Source organism: Calidris pugnax, unplaced genomic scaffold (assembly GCF_001431845.1).
Source record: "Calidris pugnax isolate Ruff unplaced genomic scaffold, ASM143184v1 scaffold44, whole genome shotgun sequence".
In the NCBI taxonomy this organism is placed as follows: domain Eukaryota; kingdom Metazoa; phylum Chordata; class Aves; order Charadriiformes; family Scolopacidae; genus Calidris; species Calidris pugnax.
In genome coordinates this window covers 44,175,610-44,195,126 of record NW_015094506.1, presented here as the reverse complement: position 1 = coordinate 44,195,126, position 19,517 = coordinate 44,175,610, and the positions used below count along the sequence as shown (strand labels likewise).

The 19,517-nt window shown below is 43.5% G+C and overlaps 2 protein-coding genes across 2 annotated transcripts in view; both read right to left on the bottom strand.

Moving 5' to 3' along the window:
* The window catches only part of NAMPT (nicotinamide phosphoribosyltransferase), a 171,696-nt gene extending 152,759 nt beyond the window's left edge, over window positions 1–18,937 (bottom strand). Inside the window, exon 1 of the mRNA XM_014963367.1 lies at window positions 18,812–18,937. Coding sequence (XP_014818853.1) covers window positions 18,812–18,937 — 126 coding nt within the window. The remainder of the gene's footprint in view (window positions 1–18,811) is intronic.
* Window positions 18,938–19,012: 75 nt separating this feature from the next.
* The window catches only part of CCDC71L (coiled-coil domain containing 71-like), a 1,290-nt gene continuing 785 nt past the window's right edge, over window positions 19,013–19,517 (bottom strand). The window contains exon 2 of the mRNA XM_014963366.1: window positions 19,013–19,514. Within this exon, the coding sequence (XP_014818852.1) occupies window positions 19,179–19,514 (336 nt within the window). The 3' untranslated portion in view covers window positions 19,013–19,178. The remainder of the gene's footprint in view (window positions 19,515–19,517) is intronic.

Here is a 19,517-nt window from a genome sequence, read left to right as displayed (position 1 = left end):
CCTGGATAACAAGATCAACCACTTAATTAATCAAAATGACAGAAATGGACACATGCAGACACAAAGGGAAAAGGCTTTGTGTGAGGATGCGTTACCCATCTTGCTCCCCTGCTCTGTTCCCAGCACAATCCATCACTCCAGCTGCAGTTCTGTGGCTCATGTCCCCTCTCCCCTCCTTGCTCTTCCTCTCAATCTTTCACTAACCATTTTTTTTCTTGGGTTTCTGTCCTCCTCTCTGCGAGCCTAGGAGGATTTAGTTGCCTGCCCAGCTCCACCTCCTTTTCTGCTTGCTGCTTGCTCTCCCTCCTCCCCCTCCCTCCAGGCTTCTCAAAACCTCAAGGCTTCTGCTTCCAGTATTTTGATTTCCTTTTCTTCCTCTTACCAGCTTCTCCCTCTCTGGGGCATTGAAGCAGTCCCTCCACTTCTTTCTTAAGAGCAAGAGTTGCTTTTTCATATTTCCCTACCTCTCCCTCGGCTTCAATAGCCAGGTGTATCCTTTCCTCATTGAGATTTTCTTCCTGTTTTTTTCTGTTGGTTTGTCTTCTCCTTCAGGAGAAGATCTTTGATGGGTGTGTTATCCCACTTTCCTTTTATACCTGCTTATCTAAATCTTCTTTCCCTAGTTATAACCATTATATCCACACCAACAACTATGAGTGAGCAGCCAGACCCACAGCTTTTCCTCGCTTTCTTCTCCTGCAAGGTCTTCTGATATCTCAAAACTGAATTCATATTTTTCCTCCTTCACCCTTTCTCCACGACAATTCAAACTCCAGTAAACCTTCTGCCATTACAGCTCTTAACCTAGAGCTTATTTCTGGCTCCTCCACCCCCCTCTCTCTGCTCAAACAAAGGCCATCCCATGATTGCACTAATACTTCTGTAAATTCCTGGTAATTACCCTGTTTACTCATCCTTGCTGCTCAGGCAGTGTTTCCTTCTCATTCAAAATAATTGTACATCTTCCTCCCTGACTGCTCATCTCCCGTCTTTGACCACAGCTCTTCCCACTCAAAATTGTGCCCTGGATTTGCCTTCCATGTCATGATCACAGCTCCTGCCCTTATCTGCAGAGTGGTCCCCGTTACTCTGTGTGCTACAGCCATTGTGCTTGCCAAAGTGCTCAGCCCTGGAACAGAGCTTTGCTCGGGGGTTCAAACGTCCTCTTTCTGTATTACAATGCATTTGTAGACAGTCTAGCATAAACACAGGGAAAACTGTGTTTATATTTGCAGAAAGGGATGTATAGTTACATCTCTCTTTTATCATACCACCTCCTCTTCCATATGTAAATTCAGATAAATGGAGGTTATGAGTTCTTAATTAACACCGAGGTTGAATTTTTGCAGCTTTCCCTTGAGTAATTTTACTGAGAGATAAATCTTCAGATATCAGAAAGAGAGTGCTAGTTTATAACTCACATCCTTTTATAAACATGGGTTTCACACTGCTTCCTCCAACCCTCCCAAGGCAGGATACAATACACAGGCTTTGTAATTCTGGCAGCTTAAAAAGAGAGTGTGGTTGTTATTGACCTTGGTTGCCGGGGACAGATGTACCACAGAAGAGGCAGGGCATGAGCGGCGGTACCTGCACTGCTTCAGGGAGGGCTCCTTCCCAAGCCATGGAGATGCTCCAGCCTCATCCCACATCCTCAGGGACCATGGGTTGGAAAGGCTGGTCTTGCGTGGCCGTGGCACCTGGAGCTGACAGGGAGGGCGAGCTGGCACAGTCCACAGCCACAGCTCCCAGATGGCTCCAGGGGAAGCTGGGGACATCTGGGGACAAGACATCCTTAGCTGCCATGCAGCTAAGACAGGAGAAAATAGGAATGAAATATAGAAATTAATTTCTAACCTGGAAATACCAAAGTGGAGAGTCTTCCACTAGCAGCAGATGCACCCAGATACAACGACACTTCAATAAACTACCTGCCACCTCTGAGAGGCTCGGAAGTACTAGCAGTAATTAAAAATGTATTTGAACTATATCTTTGCAATTTATAGCTGAAGTTCTTTCGAAATGTGGAATGAACAACAATAAATGCAGATTTCCCTGCAGGGAAAAGGTCTCTTCGTCAAGGGATGACTAGCACATTTGATGCTTCAGATGCCTCTTTTTAAAATGCCCAGTTGGGAAATTTGACCAGATTGGTTCATAAAACCAAAATAGTTCATCCACTTCAGGTAGCATTAATCTAAACACGTTCTTGAGCATGAGAATGAAATCTAATTTGGAACAAATATATCTCTCTAACCTTTACAATAACTATGAAGAATGAAAATAGGCAGCAATTAATTTAAATAGTTTAGCCTGCAAAATCGGTATCATTAGGTATCAAAATTTAAAAATATCCATTTTGAAAGCTTAAGCATATGCTTACAAAAAGCACCTACTATCCTCTCTGCACTGACTGTCCCCTCTCTCCGCTGCAGTTCCCTGAATCCTCTCTGTGACTTGCTTGCACCTACTTAACCAGGGCATTAGTGCTTTTATCTGGCCTCTGGAACGACAGATCACTGCTCCTCCAGGGACCTCTTACAAGACTGAGGTCTTGATACCTCCCATAATTCTCAATTTCCCACCCTCTCTTTATGCTATTTTGCTACCACTGCAGCATAGGAAATCAAGCTGACATCCTGCGTGAAGGAAACACACTGCTCATCGACACCTCAAGGAAGACGAGAGCAACATGGGTATACTTAAGGCAGCCTCCTGGGGTTTAAGTTACCTTTTATTGCTAGCATTTAAAAAAAAAGCAGGCAAAAATAATCAACAAATCATGCAAATCTAATCTACAGTGAAATGCAAACCCAATCTTAGATTTCGTGCATTTAAATTAGGAGGAGAGACCCTACTCCCCTGCAAGAGACGTCGCATTTGAAAGGATCGCTGGAACATCTGCCTTACAGCGCAGTAGGCACCAGAACCCACAAAACATCACTGACGCCCAATAGCAAACATACACCCAGAGCTGAAAAACCAAAAGCCACAGCCCTAATGAGCCAGAGGAAGTGAGCACAAAGACGAAAGGCATCACCAGCATCCCAGACCCCTGCAATGCCGAACAATACTGCCTTTGTTGCGAGTGGCTGGTTCAACCCTCTTCCACTGAATTCAGAGGGATATCCGTCACTGATTTCAGCAGGAGAAGAACAAAGTTCTGCGCAGAGCAGAACCAAAAACGTCCTCCTTCTTACCCAGGAACCGTGGCTACGTTGTGGTTAAGATAAGAATTAGAAAATGAAGACAACGAAATCCTTGCGAAAGCCTGCTTGAGTCTAGCTCTTACCTTGTGGTAATTGCCTCTAGAATCAATTTTCTTAAGGAGGAGAAGCACAATATACCATGCACAACCTAGCCTGAAAATCTTGTGCTTGATCTAACCATAACACTTTAAAACAATTAATTATTACAATTGCCATCTTTTATAAGAGGTTGGAATTCACATGCTCCACAGTTGCAAGGGTTATGCCTGCACGTTTTTTCCCCCTCTTTTAATGAAAATTTGGTCTCATATAATAATAGAACTCTTGGTAATACACTGTGAAAAAAACATTTTGAGGTAGAAGATGGTATTATCAGAGGTAGCAACGTGATGACCACCCACACAGACCTGCTCATTGAAGGTACTCTGCGGTTCATCGAAAACGCTGAACACCATGATTTCCTTGGATACCTGGAGTTCCTCAGGAGACTTCAAGGAAGGTCTTCTCTCTCAGTAGCCCCTCACCACATTCTGGAGTCTGTCGGTATATCACAATCTGAGTTTTGAGATTCTGTGCTGAAATGAAAAAAAAAAATAACAATCAACGTTTTTTACAAAAATTAATAAGAATTTCTCCTGAAATGAAATGCAGACCCTACTTCCAAGAATTGTACTCTTTTCCGGAAAGGGAAAAGGGTACTAGGGTCTTGCTCCAAGGAGTCTTATCCTTTGCACATCCAATGAAAGGAATCCAAATCTAAAAATACTTCATATTAGAGCCTAATTTGTGTGAGGTATTTGTTGCCAAGAATTCTCAGACTCTGTGCATCCACTTTATTGTTCTTGGCACAAAGGGCACTTCCATTCTGTTGCTATTGTTATTTGAGCAGTCTGAAACAAGAAGTAAAGTAATACCAAGTCTATCTCTATGTTAATTCTCCCCAGCAATGCTGTTGCCATAGCAAGGTTATACATGGATTTCAATGGGCACACGCAAATTGAAATTTATCAGCTTTTAAAGTCAGTTCAGCATGTTTACATGCACATGTGTCTGCCTTCCGGATTCCTTGCAAACTTCAGGAATTTCACCATCTCATTGTCTGTCTGTAAAAATTTTTCTCTGATTACATACGAGAAGATTGATTCACTACTTTCTAATAGAGAAGAATGATTGAAAATTACAATGCATAACATTTTGTCAAATGTGTAAAAAAAATCCAAAATCTGATTTCGCCCCCCCATTTGTAGTTAACAGTATGTTATTTTCAGAGGGTAGATGCACTATGATTTGTAAATGAATTAGATATGATTAAGGAGTTGCTACAGACACCACATATAAAATCTATCTTTATATATATATATAGACTTACACACCCATATAGATCTATTGCTATTCATCACCAGCTATTTGAGTCAAAACATTTCCCACATAACAACGGTTCTACGATGTGCTTTGTTTGTGTGCTGATATGTGAAACATATACTGAAGTTTTTTTAGGCTTTGAGTATATGAAAAATTGCTACCTTTTCAAACATCAGTTTAAAAAATTTTAGAGTGGGCTTTGATCCAATTGTTAATGCTTTATAATTGAAATACCAGAATATCAAAATAGCAAACAGAAGAAGACACATGGTTATGTCTGAGGTGATTGTATACTTACAAAATAAAATCTTGACAAGCTCCTAAAATACTTCTAGGCAATATGGACTATTATTGTTTCAACTATAGTAAAAGACTGTGAAAAGCTTTGTAAACAAATATTTACTAAAAGGTGTTGGGGTTTGTACTCTCCAGTTCACAAAAACAAGAAATTCATTCTTGTTCAACCTCGTGTCCAAGCCTCCCATGGCACAATGATTCATTTTTCCTGAAGTTAAGAAAACAGAAGAATTCTCCCACCAACAAAACCAAATATAAATTCTGAAGATAAATTGTATTTCTCTGGAACTTCAAGTCTGCAGAGAAGGAACACTGTGGATTAAAGGTGAGTGGGAGAGCAATGACTGATCCCTTCTTTGCCAAGACTTATGGAGGGTATGAACATGGACACATCATAAATTAAACAAGGTGAGTTTTCACTCCCAGTTTCTGCCTTTTTTTTCCTTTTAGATTGCAAACTCTTTCTTCATCTTGCTAAGGGATTCCTGAAACAGAGATCACACAAGTGTCTGAGTGCCAAATACAATACTGTCTCACAGGATTATCATCACTGGAGCCTGCCTTTCACCACCCTGAGCGCTGGCAGATGCTGTACTGTTGTGGCTCTTTTCCTGTGGATTTTTTTCCCCTTTGTTCCAGATTATTGCATCCAAAAACATATTCTTGAAGGGGAGATTTGGCTCTGTCATATCTGGTAATGGCTTCCCAGTAAGGCATTACATAGGCGAGGGCCAGCAACCCAAGGACACCTTATCTCTGGTGCTGAGGAATTTGGCCTTGGACAGAGGGAGCTGATGTGCATCAGCAGGCAAAGGGGGTCAGACCATGGGGAAAGACAAGGACTGGGAACTGAGACAGAAAAGAACAATTGTGCTCTTTGATGTCACCAGTGCATAAATCCATCACATCTCTATTTTGTTTAAACTGGCTGAGATGTGTAGTCAAGTCTTTTGGTAATAAATTACGGGAAAGCATTGTTGTAGCCATGAACACTTCCTCTCCATCTCCTTGCAATGTTCCCAAGTCCCAGGCCTTGTGTGGTGACCACAGCAGCTTCCTCATGTTTCTATCAAAGAGACACAATGGGCACTCAGATCAGGTGAACATCTCATGCCCATGGATGTCACACTGGCATTTCTCTGCAGAAAGAAGAGAGCCCCTAAATTCATCACAAGGGTGGAAAAGGCATGAAAAAGCACAACATAAGCATGTAGATAGCTGGGTAACTACAGACCAACAGCTAAGGAGGATACAAGAGCAATGAATCATCCAGTGACACATGTTTTGAAGAGCAGTCTTTAGGAGTGTGGCAACACCCAGAAAATCTCCTGAACAAATACCAGTGCTGCCTTGGCTGGAAGGAGTCTGACACCTGAGAAACTCAAAAGACACAGGCACACAAGTACCAAACCAAGAAAGAGGACAGCCCCACAGGCTACTTTTGTTTTTCTCTTTCCGAACCTGTGGAGATAGGGCTTATCAAAACTGCATTTCAACAGAATGAAAATGGAAAAGGCCAAAATTGGTTTATGTTAAGGGACAGGCAGAACACCCAGTAATGTTGCAAACTCAAGCTTTAAAGTGTTGATCTCTCAGCATGTCTCAGTTTTGACACTTGGTTTTAATACATATCAACCTGAAATGGGAGTTCCATCACTTCAATATTTTACATCCTGCTTTATTTACAAGGCTCTCCAGCAGTGCTCAGAAACCCAATGCATTCCACCAGCTATCTTTAAATTCTTTGAATTATTAGAAATTATATCCAAGCAACAGGACTCCGGTTTTCTTGTAGAAGCAGACTAGAGGGGGCAAGAAGCAAAAAGTCCCTGGAAAGCCACACACAACTAGTATGAACTCCTCATAACACAGCCCCCCAGCAGCTCTCACAGGACATTTTGTTGGGGGGAGAGAAGGGCGGATGGTGTTTTGGTCTGTGACCTATAAACTGGCCCAAGCTTTCTCACAAGACATTTTACACCCAGTGCTTTACGGCTGCAAGCCCTGTGGGATACGAGTCCTGGGGCAACAACTTGCATATTCTGCAAGAGGTGGAACAACCACCAAAATAAAAGACAGATTGGAAAACCAAAAATTGTTGCTCTCTCTTTGTGGTAATTTTGTTCTCAGACCTTATAGGTACATTCAAACGTAATCAGTTTATCACAGAATTGTACTCCTTCGGTTTATTTGTTCTGCTGCTCAGTGCTTGTCTCTTGAGAACATCCCTCTAGGATCTTTCCCTAAAAAACAGTGAGTTATTTTTATCTCCGAGCTAGACAAAATAATTCTGCTGAGGGAAAACGAGGATGGTTGAGTGGCCAGTTCACAGAAGGTAGGAGAGATGGGGCTCAAGCCACACACTGGGACGGGCTGTGAGTTCTGCTGTGCTTGCAGGTATCAGCATGGACAAAGACTGGGTTATAGCAGTTATCTGAAGACCCTCAGCAACATGGGCAGCTGAGCTGATAAATCCCTGGCCACAGCTGTGGTCTGCAAAAGTGGCAGAGGGGGGACTGACCTGTGCAGGACTGTAAAGGACACTGGAGCTTCCTAAGTAAACAAGAAATGCTACTTTGTCCTCTCCCACTCTTTGAAGGGACCAAAATTAGACTAGCAGAAAATGGTTGCCACTAGTAACAAGGTGTTTTAACATGCTGGTGGTTTCAATAGTAGTGAGAGTTGGTGAGCACAGTTTTATGGGGATGTATATTTTGGATGCAGCCACAGCCCTGGTGTCAGCTCTGTGGGATTTGCAAAGGCAAAGGGAAAGCTCCTGCCCTCAGCCACTTAGTAGAGACAATTTGCATTTATCACCTCCTTGGCCGTTTTGGGCTCCACCTCACCAGAAAGGGGAAGTGTGAAGGAGGAAAGAGGAAGCTGAAATAGCAAGGGGTGGACCAGTGAAGGAATGGCACTGTGGTCTCTCCAGCAAAGCCAGCAGGGAAAGAACTGGAAAATTCAGGAATGTCTTTCCCGTCAGTACAAAAGGTGTCAGCCTGCCCTTTGCTGGAGGGAGCGGCCAAGTGTCCCTCTGCTCCTCCAGCCTGGGGACGAGCCCACGAGCTGGTTCCTGCCCACTCCCTCCCTTATGGCTGCCCTGGGTGCCTGGGCCGGGCACTCCCTCATCCTCATCCCTCAAACCCATGTCCCAAAAGCTCTTCCCAGGCATCTGTGCCAAAAAGCAGCCACACACTCAGGAAATGTTTCAGTCCTTATAAACAAGGCAAGACAGAGGCTACAGCCAGGTTTCTGGTCTTTGCCCCTGTCTCTCAGTAGTTTCCCTTGAACTGTTTTGTCTTGTTTCTGCACAGTTCTGTGGTCTGCTGGGTCCCATAGCTATGCAGGGTCCACTAATACACCCTTGTACAATTTAAGGATTCCTTTCAGTTGAAGCCGTGGCATTTTCTTTGCTTGATCTAAACTTGTACTGAGATCCTGGCGCTTTTACACTTCCAGAAGATGAGCTCTGATACACAGACCTGGAGGAAATAGTTATTTTACAAGTGATGGAGTCACCCTGCAGAAACTGGGAAGGGGTGATTCCGGGGGCAAGACACAGCACTGGAGCTGGTCACTCAGCATACACCTGGAGCTGGAAACCGGTCCATTGGTGCTGTCCCCCTGATTCCAGCCGGGGTGGGGAGAGGACCAAAGACATGTCCCTTGATGTGTCCTTGCATAGCTCTTTAGTGGAGTCCAGGGGTCCTAAAGCAGTGCCAGAAGAAGTGTGCCCCTCCAAACTCTTCTCCTGGTGCTGAGCAGGCTGGGTGGTCTCCTCCCACCAAAGACTGGTTTGAGGTCTCTGCATTGGAGACTAGGCCATGCCAACCCCAGGTGTTAGTCTGGATCATCAAGAGCAAGGCCACCATCAAGGTCAGCAGCCTCCTGGTACTGCCACTGGATTATGTTGCTGCTGGATACACTTCCAGCCCTTGCAAAGTTAATGGGTTGCATGGGTTTCTCAGGGCCTCCAGTTGCAGGCCCACTGGAATTCTGGGATGCTGATGGCACGGATGTTACCATTGCAGAAGACAACAGTAGGAAATGGAAAATAATAGAGAAGAACAGCAAAGACTGGGGAAGGCAACAGAAGTCAGTGTAAAGAAAGTCAAGATTTCCAAGAAAGAAGATGAGGTAAGTGATTGAGAAGGAACAAGAGTCACAAGGAGCTGAGGGCTGGCAGTTGCAAGGAAATCTGGAAATGCAGAAGGTCCTTTGTACAACAGGAGACATTCAGTATGTTGCAGAAGCATTTAGTGGTTTTGGGAGATTTCTAGTAGCTTGTGCATGTTCGGTACATGCTGGAGGACTCTGTGGTTGGGCAGCCTGCTCATTGGTTCAGATCCCAGTATCTTCATCAGGGGTTAGTGCACACTTGGTGTTGCAGTTGGGGTTAAGCTTCTGACTAAGTCTCCTCTGAAAGGAAGCTAGCTCACAGACACCAAAACTGTTTTGCATACCAAATCAACACATGGTAAGTGGGGGTAATCAGGGAGTTCACTTCAAAACAGTACTATAGCTTTGAACCAAAACATTCCCGCAGACACAGCCTAAGGCATTTAATTCATGCCTCAATGTTAGTGAACATCTGAAAGCAAATGCCTGCGTTCTCTGCAAAGTCAGGGAAGGGAGGCTGGTGCTTTTCAAGACCTGCTGGAGGAGATACTACCCATTTACATATCTGTGCCTGAGTTGGACAGTGTGGATCCTTCTGACAGGTACCAGGGAAAACGGCAAAAATTAAGTGTCTGGTTAAAGCGCGGGCAGATGATCAGATGGGTGGAGGAACAGCAGCTCTTCTCTTCACTCACAATACTCACACTCAGCTATGGTATTATTTGCATGCTGCTTTCCACCTAAGTAGGTCACTACTTGAGCAGCAGTCATTGCCTTTGGGCCTGACTCTGCAGTTTGCTCTGGCATATAGAGCAGGCACCAGCAAGTAAGAGGGTGCAACACACTGTCAAACATATCACACCTTCAGATGTTGTTCTGATATCCATGATCAGCCAGCCCTTTCTTTGGCTATGCTTACGCTGTTCATCAGTCCTTGGTCTGAGTTTGTGCTCAAGCCCAGCACCATCTACTACCTACCCTGGTTTTGTGAATGTTGAACTCGAGGCCTGCCTGGAGTGGTGAAAGCTTAGATACTTGCAATATGATATCACATGAATCCAAGCTTTCCTTCACCTAGTCTAGACATCAGCTGGAATGAATGAAAGTGGTCCACCAGAAGACATTCTGAAACTTGGGTCTTCCTAAGCACAGCCCAGATGATTTATATCTAAACTGCAGCTACGAAGGCCAAAAGGAAGTGGGACAGCTAATACTGCTGAACCTCTTTAACACGTCCTCAAATCCATGTTCTAGCTAGCCCTAAAATCATGGTTAGTGTGTTTGATGGGACTTCTGTGCACAAGCCTAGAGCCAGGCATGGGATACGATCCAGGCTTTGCAAACCTGTAGGCTATACAATGAATTTCCTTAAGCATTCCCAACTTTCATGGGACTATTAGAAGACTGCTTTGTTGTCAAAGGTCATCTGCACCTCCTCACACGTCCTAACTCCTGGGGAATCCTGGTCTGATCTCATTACAATTGTTCAAAGTTGTGCCTAGAGATACGCAACTTGTGGCTCGCTACATTGGTACCTGTGTCCTCTTCCTTTCCTACAGCCTTGCTCTCCATCAATTTTAAAAAAATAAAAACTCAGCCAAACACACATTCTTACACCCCATAACCACGCCAACAAACTAATATAGATGCTTTTATACATGCAGCAACTCCTTGCTGCTCGTGTAACTCCATTCTGGGGAGCTGCCTAACTTTCATCTTCATGGGCAGGGTTTGCCAGTCGCAGCTCTAACAGGAAACCCCTTTAAGTGGAAACAAGCTCTGATGTTACGGCTCCCATAGCAGCAAAAAGCTGCTTCCCTGCATGACTCTCTCATCTCCTGGGGTGCCTGCTGCCCAGACAGATTCCAGACAGCTGTCTCCAGCCTGCTGCTCCTGCTCACAGGCAGGCTCTGGCTCCCTCCCAAGCCTTGTCTTCTCTGACCCACGACTGCCAACTCTTTGGGTTTTTATTGCCAGGATCATGGTATTTGGTGTTTTTCTTACTGTCCCCATTCCTAGACTGAGAAAACTTATTTATCGTTCAAAATGAAAATGAGATCCCGTTCTTCTTGGAGGCAAAGAAAATCTTGAAAAGCATGAAATTTAGTGACTCGCAGAAGTTGCAAGCGTGTATATATCATTTTAAAATCTTTTGATTTTTTTTTTTTTAAGCCAATCTTGTGATGGGAAGAAGTAAGCAAAATGATTTACACGTTAATTAGCAACACTGCTGAAATGAAATATTATTTCCTCGTTGAGCGCTCCTGATCCTATGCCGCATTCCAGTGAGGCAAGACTGCAATTCTGAAGTGGTGGTATTTTACACTCCGCACCCAAGAGAAAATTGCACGCGGCGTGCAACACAGGAGGGCAACAGCCTTTCAGATACAGGTTTCAGACTGCCTTCCTTCAGGGAAGCAGTGCCTTGAGAGAGAAGGGGATGCTAAGCATCTCTCTCACGCAAGAGTCATGCCTGGCACAAGGACCCTCTTGCCCAGCCAATGCCCAATTGACCAGCTCATTGGCCTAAAGATTCCCTTAGGTAGATGCCTACAAAACCCTGGACTAGGCACTGCTGTCAATAAATCCATGAAGAAAATCACCGAAAATAAATTAGTTCCCGGTGCTCATTCATACATTGTTCTGCATTTATAAACATTGAAGTTACTCAAATCATGAAAAAAAAAAATTTCTAAGCAGCTTCCACCTCCGTTATCTTTTCTAGTTTTGCCAGAAATTTAACTTTCCAAACATTAAGTTTAATGAAAGACTTTTTGCAAAAATAAAAGATGTTTTGATAAAAATGTCAACAAAATAAATCATGCAAAAACAACTGCCTGCTTTGTGCTTTCCTCTTCTTTTAAATAGGACATTTTTCATGAAGTCAAACTTTTATTTTTCAAGATCACTTCAGGCAGCTCTCCAAAATCCTTGAGGTTTTGTTTCATTCAAATTGTTCCAAGTAGGATGTGATCATTGCGATTATGATTTTTTTTTTAATAGGAAGGGGATTCTTACATACTTTGGAAATATGGAAGAGGAAGCTGGACATGAGGAAACAGACAATGACAAAAATGTTAAGCCAATTCAGAAGAATACAAACATCAGAGGATTATTAAAGACACCTGGTCTGGTGAAAAGATGGATGAAACAGCTTCCATTAGATACTGGACAATGAGATGAAATTTATGTGCAGATGGAAGTCATTTATGCAGTTGTTACACAAAGGATCATTATTTATTGCTAATAAATGAGCCCATTTGATGGATCTAATCAGCATTCAAATACTTAATGTGTTTTAAGAGCAGCCAGGGTATATAGTCTGTAGCACAAATCTTTGCACTTGGGAATTTTGTCCAATTACATGGAGCTGCAGTGGAAGGCTGGAATGTGAAACAAAGGCAGTAAAGTAGACGGAACAATTTCAAAAAAATAAAAGTTGACAAAAATTTCCACCACTTTCTCCTCTACCTCTTCCCACTCCTCCAGAAATAAGTATTGGGACATTTCTGTTTGGTGGCATTAATTTAACCAACCAAGATCAGAGGATAAAAAGCTCCAAATGACACTACAGTCACAATGTACAGATTTTAGAATATCAAAGATTGGCACCATATTTTTTCATTGTGGATTTCAACCCAGGATATTTTCCTCCCATTCTTGTTTCTGATTAATTCTCTACTTCTTCTCTTTTTAAGAAGAGTACTTAGGATGTCTTTAAAGACCACTTTTCAAGATGTCTTTCATCTCTGCTTGCTTGTGGAGGATGCTGTTGACCAGGATAACCTCTGTAAGTCCCTTCCAACCTGAGTTATTCTATATTCCACATGCACAACTTCCTGAGCAATGGATGCATCTTTGGGAAGAAAAACAGTGTAGGCAGCACTCAAAAGATTTAAAAATTGAGTTCCTTAAAAGGTCTAGGGATGAAAAGAAGAGCTGTCTACTCTTTAGTATAAGCTAAGGTAAAAAGTACTGAGAATTTGTATGAAAAAAAAATCACACCTGACATTTACAGCCACATCAAAGCCCACTCAGAATCAGCACAGCACTATTTCTGTGCCTTCACAGAAACAGGTGCCCATGTTTCTTCTTGGAAAAAGTACTTAAGTGGAAGGCATTTTGTGCCCGAACTATTTGACCCTTCCTGCTGAAGGCAACTCAACTGCAGCAGGAGCAGCACTTCAGTCTTCCAGCTAAGACAAAAGATTGGTTTTAAGATTTTCTGTCTCTGGTTGCTTCCTGTGTAGAACTATCACGGAAGAACAAAAGACAAATTAGATAGCAATTCTCCTGGAGGAGCTAAATTCCCCTCACAACCTCCAAAGTCTGCTAAGTGGAGATTATGCCACAACTTCTTATATTAGCAGATTCGACATAAGGCAGAAGTCCACAGAAATCTTACTGAAAAGTGGTTTCTGGATGGGATGACCATTAGGAAGTACAAGAGGTAGATTCCAGGAAGGATTGTTGCAGCCTTGGGACAATTTTTCTGATCCTGTATAGCATGGAAATGAAGGGCATTTTTAGAATATACATTGGATACAATGACACTGGACAATTAAAAACTAGAACAAAAGTCTCCTTAAGAGAACTGTTTTGGGGTTTGAGTGCATGTGTGTACATATATACACAGATACTAAGTACAAGCTTTCATAAATTATTATATATACCATCTATAAAATTCCATCTTTGCTATACATAATTACACTTTGTATAATTAGGAAATGATTGATATTTGGAACCTTTACATTGGAGCTTGGGTAAAGAACCAGAGCAGCTCAGCCCGTTCCCTGACCCACTCTTTCTGCTCCGTTTCAAGAAAACTTGCATTGCTGGTCCCAACCTGTGCCACTAATCCCCAGTAGCTGGGCAGTCACATATCCTTCAAGGAGGTGAAATGTGTTGTGTCAGCTTCCTACACAGCCTAATGCTGTACAGTTAATTCAGAAGTACATGCTCAGTATTCACCAGTTATCTTACGGAGCCATGGGCCAAGTTCAGTTATAAATGGTTTTAACAGTCCTGGGATGTACAAAGTGGGCGGTTGTTATTGCAACTGCTCAACTGGAAAAGAAAAAGCCTACAATAACATAACACCTTCGTTTTAGAATTCAAGTGTATGGATTTGTGGGGAGATAGAAATAAATTTCAAAAAGTCTTTGAAAAGGCATCTTGAATCACGCAGGCTCCATCACAAGGAATCATCACACCAGGTTCTTTCAGTTTGGTTTCTTACCTCTCATCCAGGAAACGCTACCCATTTAGAAACAGCATCTGGTATTCTGAGTAAGGTCCACTGCTGCCCAAGCGTGGGGTTAGGATAACGCTTATGACAAGTACATGTACTTGTGAACACGTCCTCTCCATCTTCACAGATCATCATACAGCAAGTTGATTTGGCATGGGCAACAACAGCTGCTAAACAGGCTGCTCGGTTGCAGAAGCAAAATAACAGGCAATGAGAGATGGCTGAAGGCAGAGATAGAGCGAAGACCCTCTGAGGAGGTGGAAAGAAGCAGCCAGCTACACACAAGACACGCAAGAAAATGAAAAGCTTTCTTTCAGAGAAAGTACTTCACCTCCCACCTACTCTAGACCATTCACTCTGTCTCCTCAAAACCAGCCTAGGAAAAGAGGGTGGGTACAGATTGTTCGCATTCCTGAAGTAGCAGTGGGTGAAAAACCCAGCATGATCAGAGTAACTCAATGGACAAGGCTTTCCTGTTGGCAGTGTTTTAGCTTCTACACTATCAAGTCTCATATTCTATAATCTCAAATAATGGGTTTGAAGGAGAACTGGAACCTTCCTAAAGGTCAATGGAGAGTACAGGGAACCACATCCTCTTCTGTTTGGCTGGGCATCTTGCACACCTCTTCAAGAAAAAATGAACCCCAGGAATGAAGGTCCCCTTCTTCCATATCCTATAATGTCAAGCCCTACAGCAGTTTCCTGAGAAGTTCTGCAGTAATTAAATGGATAAACAAGACTCTTTATTCTTGATATCAACCCTGGAAAATATTTTCTGTTCTTTTTACATAAGAAAATGGCAGCAACAAGAGAACTAGATTTTTTTTGTTGTTGTAATTCTGTAAAGATATTTAGGCTGTAACGTTGAAGAAACTATCCATCATAACTTAGCAGAAGTCAACTGTTTCAAATAGCATGAAGAGCCCAGGACTCTGCCTTGCTGAAGAAGCAGTAAGTGAAAAATGATTTGGGATCAAAGTTGCAAACTACAAACTGGATTCACTCCGCCCTTTGCTTCTGATAGGCAAGGAAATAAAGATACACACAACATCCCCTACCCATTCAGACAAAAGTCCAAGTACCACAAGTCTTGCCTTCAGCAAATACATACAACGATGCTCTGCATGAGGTTTGGGCATATACAGAGTTTGTTGTCTACTGGCTAGCGATGGATGGTTTCAAGAACCAATTCTACACTTTGATCCTTTTGATGTGAAAACTTCTGTGGAACATAGGAGTACAAGAAAATTTTTGCAAGGCACTGCTTTCTCCTTTTATGGGCTTCAGCCCCGTTCAATGTGTTTGTACAATGACTCAGAGGAAGGCACTGCCTCTTGAATGTAAACCCTACACCAAGCAACATGTTAGACATCATGGGTGTCTCAACTCTCTCCTGGACATCTGGGGTCATCATGCAACTCTTTTGTGGCATTCTGAAGTTCAATAACGTTTGAGTGACTGGATGAAAATTCAGATTTGGTAAAGGAAATAGCACAACTTCCCGTACGCAAAGTCATTGCATGAAGGGAGCTCATAAGGGAGGGAACCAGCTACCGTGAGAGAGGTCTGGCAACAGAGGCTACCACGAAATACCTGTTCAGTATGAAGCCATCCATGCTGACTGAACTAGATGGGGCATTGCAGACCCAGAATAAATCCGGTGTACATTTTGTCAGCCTCAAAAGCAGATCCATATGACAGGATGCTGAAACCACTGAGTTAAATCAGGAAAATCACGCCTCTCACACCACTCTGTGTGTGTGCAGGAACAGCCACATGGTGTCAGACCAGAAGTCCATCTAATCCATCACACTTTCTCCAACAGCATATATATAGGCAGCTACAATAATACTATTAGCCCTTTACAAAAAAATAAAGCCTAAGGCTTCCATGCTTAAAATTATCTAACTCAATATTGCAGCAGTTTTGCACACCCCTTTCCAAACGTCCTCAGCTCTGGTCTACAGCTAGAAGGTCGAACAAAAGCCAACAGCATCAACCTGCCCAAACCTAAAATTTAATAGTCTTCTGATTGCTAAGCTTCCTCAGATGAACACAAAGACAGAGCGATAGGTAGGAGGTACAGCTTTGAGAGGGAGAAGGGACAGGGAAAACTCAAGCACAGATAATCCTGGCCTGGATTGCCACAAACTGCCATGAACACAATCATGAAATTAGCTCTCTTAGCTTCCCTGTAAGCTGTTAGCTTTCACACCCCATCCTGTAGTCAGATCCTTTGCTGAGCTATTTCAGCACATTAATTTGCCAGAAAACCAGACTAAAGATCTCTCCCCCTTAACTGACTTCGCAGACTGAAATAGCTCAGTTAAGAATCTGTAAATGCAGCTGCCAGAGGAGTTTAGGCTACAGTGAAACTTCAATCCAACCTGCTAACAGGTTATCAGCAAAGCATACTATACCCCCAATAAAGCTGCCACTTCAAAACCAAGAAGCCAAAGCCCAAGCAAGAGAAAAATAAGCAAGCTTTACGCATACAGCCCACACAACAGGAGTCACTCAACTGAGTAAAAGTCACTTTGCTGTATTTTGTGCCCACACAGAATGTTTCAGGATAAGCCTCCAAACAAGACAGCACAAATTTAATACAGTGTCTCCCCTGTCGTACCTCTGGCAGCCTTAACTCTGCCCTTGAAATTTGATGAAGCCTGTCCTACACCTGTTTATGAGTTAAGTGAAGAATTCGCACAAGACAACTGCTTACAGTTCACCATCTTTTTATGCAGATCTTTCAAAAGAAGACCAAAAAAAAAAACACCTAACAGTCAGCACACTGAAGTGAACTAGACACTTCAAGAACTAGTAATGATACTTTTAACTTGCATCTCTAAAGTGGAATGCCAAAACGGAAATATGTGAAGCCTCAGCACTTGGTCACGCTGCAGTTTGTCTGACTGCATTTTAAATCAACACATTTTTGTTTTTACATTTAAGCAGGTATTATGGCCAGAAAAACAGCACAACAATATGTACCCTTGAACTTTCATTTCCTAATTCTCCTCTGAAATGTGACGTGGCACTACTGCAGCGATCAGCAGCCAGTCCAACATTATGTAAACAATTTCAAAAGCTTGATGGATATAGAATAGACTGTTAGTTCGGAGGAATAGGAACCTTGCAACTTCACTAAGTAAGAACTACAGACTATAAACAGCTTTTAGAAGAAGCCGGCTGCTTTAAGTTAGCACTAGCAAGTTTTTACAAGCAGCCTCTATGCATCAAGCCATCTTACTGCCTCTGTCGACAGCAGGCAGAAGGAGTCAACAGCCATCAGAAAAGAAATTTTAAGAATCACCACACCATTCTATAAACAAGTTGTGAAGTTATTCATTCCAGTGTGGAAATTGGTAAGTTAGTCTCATTTGCCAGTATACTAGGGACATAAACTATTACTGAGCATTTCTTATTCCTCGCCCAAGCATTAAAAAAATAAATAAATCAATCACATTTTCTCACACACACACCCCTTTGCTCTTCATGCACCAACCGCAAGGCATAAGATCTATAAAGAAAGCCCTTAATAAATCAGTTTAAAGAGAGACTGCCTATCGCATAGAATGACAACATGGTATTTTGCAGTCAAAATAATCAGACTACATCATGAATTTTGCATCAGAGTCTACTGTGAAGCTCAGGAGAAGTTTATAAAAGTAATTATGTGCAAGTAATTATGTTAAATATGATTATCCATCATTAATCATCTCACAACCCCAGGATAACAAGCACTGCTATTTTGTTACGATGGGATCAGGTATCAAGTCTTGCTCTTTTCGCAGAGGCACTTCAGTGTGATATTTGGTTCAGGCGAGCTATCAGCTTCTGGCTGTCAGCACCAACACTGTATCATAGTTCACCTTCAGACACCTATATATTATTTTGATGAGTAGTTATATTCTTCACAAACTCCAAGCTTATTGACATTAAGTGCCCAGATAGTACACGTCACCAAGGAACCCATCCCTGTGCAGTTTCATTGAACTGAAACGTCACTTGTTCTTTGACTTTTATTAAGTTCACTTAGGTTGACCAAATGAGCTTCCCTAAAGTAAACAGGGTTATAAAATATCAGGATGATTCTATCTTTAGGTGCTCAATAGAAACCAATACTTAGTTCAACTAGAAAACTTTAAAAATGACTTTAGATACAAAAGTGTAACAATTATACTGCGCGATACATCTCTATATATCACTAAGCTCATGAAATTTAAAAAAAAAAAAAGTTTTTGCACCATCAATAACAGCCACAAGTCCTGAACCTCCATTCTTTATGCATCCTTGATCAGAGTAAACTGAAACTTGGGAATGCTTGGGATTCAAAATACCCTGAGCACATACTAGTGCAACACCACAAAGCATACATAGTCCATCGGAAAAGGGGAGAAGAGAAAAAATAATAATAAAAAAAAATTTAAAATAGCAAGAATCAGACGGTGCTTTATTATACAAGCATGAAAGTAAGTTCCTTTGGAAAATAACTTCTTGGGTGGACTTCTGGACCAGTGAGGTAGCCCGATGGGAGAGGAAAAGAGTGGAACTTGGTCCCCACGCGTGATACCTGCCAGGCGGTCCCCGGGACGGGACCAGGGGCCACGGCCCAGCCGGGGGCGAAGCGGGGCCCCCCGGCAGGTCGCTCCCGGTGCGGCTGGGGGTCCCGCTCCCGGTCCCCGCCCGAGCGAGCCATAAAGTGCAGCAGCGGAACACGATCCAGACAAAAAGCAATGTAAACAGGTGACTGATATCGGTCTCTTTGTCCGCCCCCGCCGGGGGGAGCCATAAAGTGCAGCAGCGGAACACGATCCAGACAAAAAGCAATGTAAACAGGTGACTGATATCGGTCTCTTTGTCCGCACCGCGGCCAAGGTGAGGCGCCGGCCAGGACATCCCCCCCCGCCCTTCCCCACTCCAAAACCCCGTCCGCGGCCTCAGGACGGCGCCAGGGGGAAGCGGCGCACCCGCACCACGGGAGACAGGTCCACGCCGAGGATCCGCTGCGCCCGCCGCCGCGCCGCCTCCAGGCTCCGCCGGCTCCAGACGCTGCCCCGCACCCGGATGGTGGGGAAGGTGGTGAGGCGGGGGGTGGCCGCTTTCCAGATCTCCTCCAGAGACTTGCCCCCGTAGGGCTCCCAGGCGGCTCCCTCCGCCGGGACGCCCCGCTCGCTGTCCGCCTCCTCCCCCTCGCCCCGGGGCCCGTCGGCCGCCGGTGCCGCCGGCCGCTGCCTCGCCCGTTCCCTCCTGCGGCGCCGCCGCCGCCTCCGCCGCTT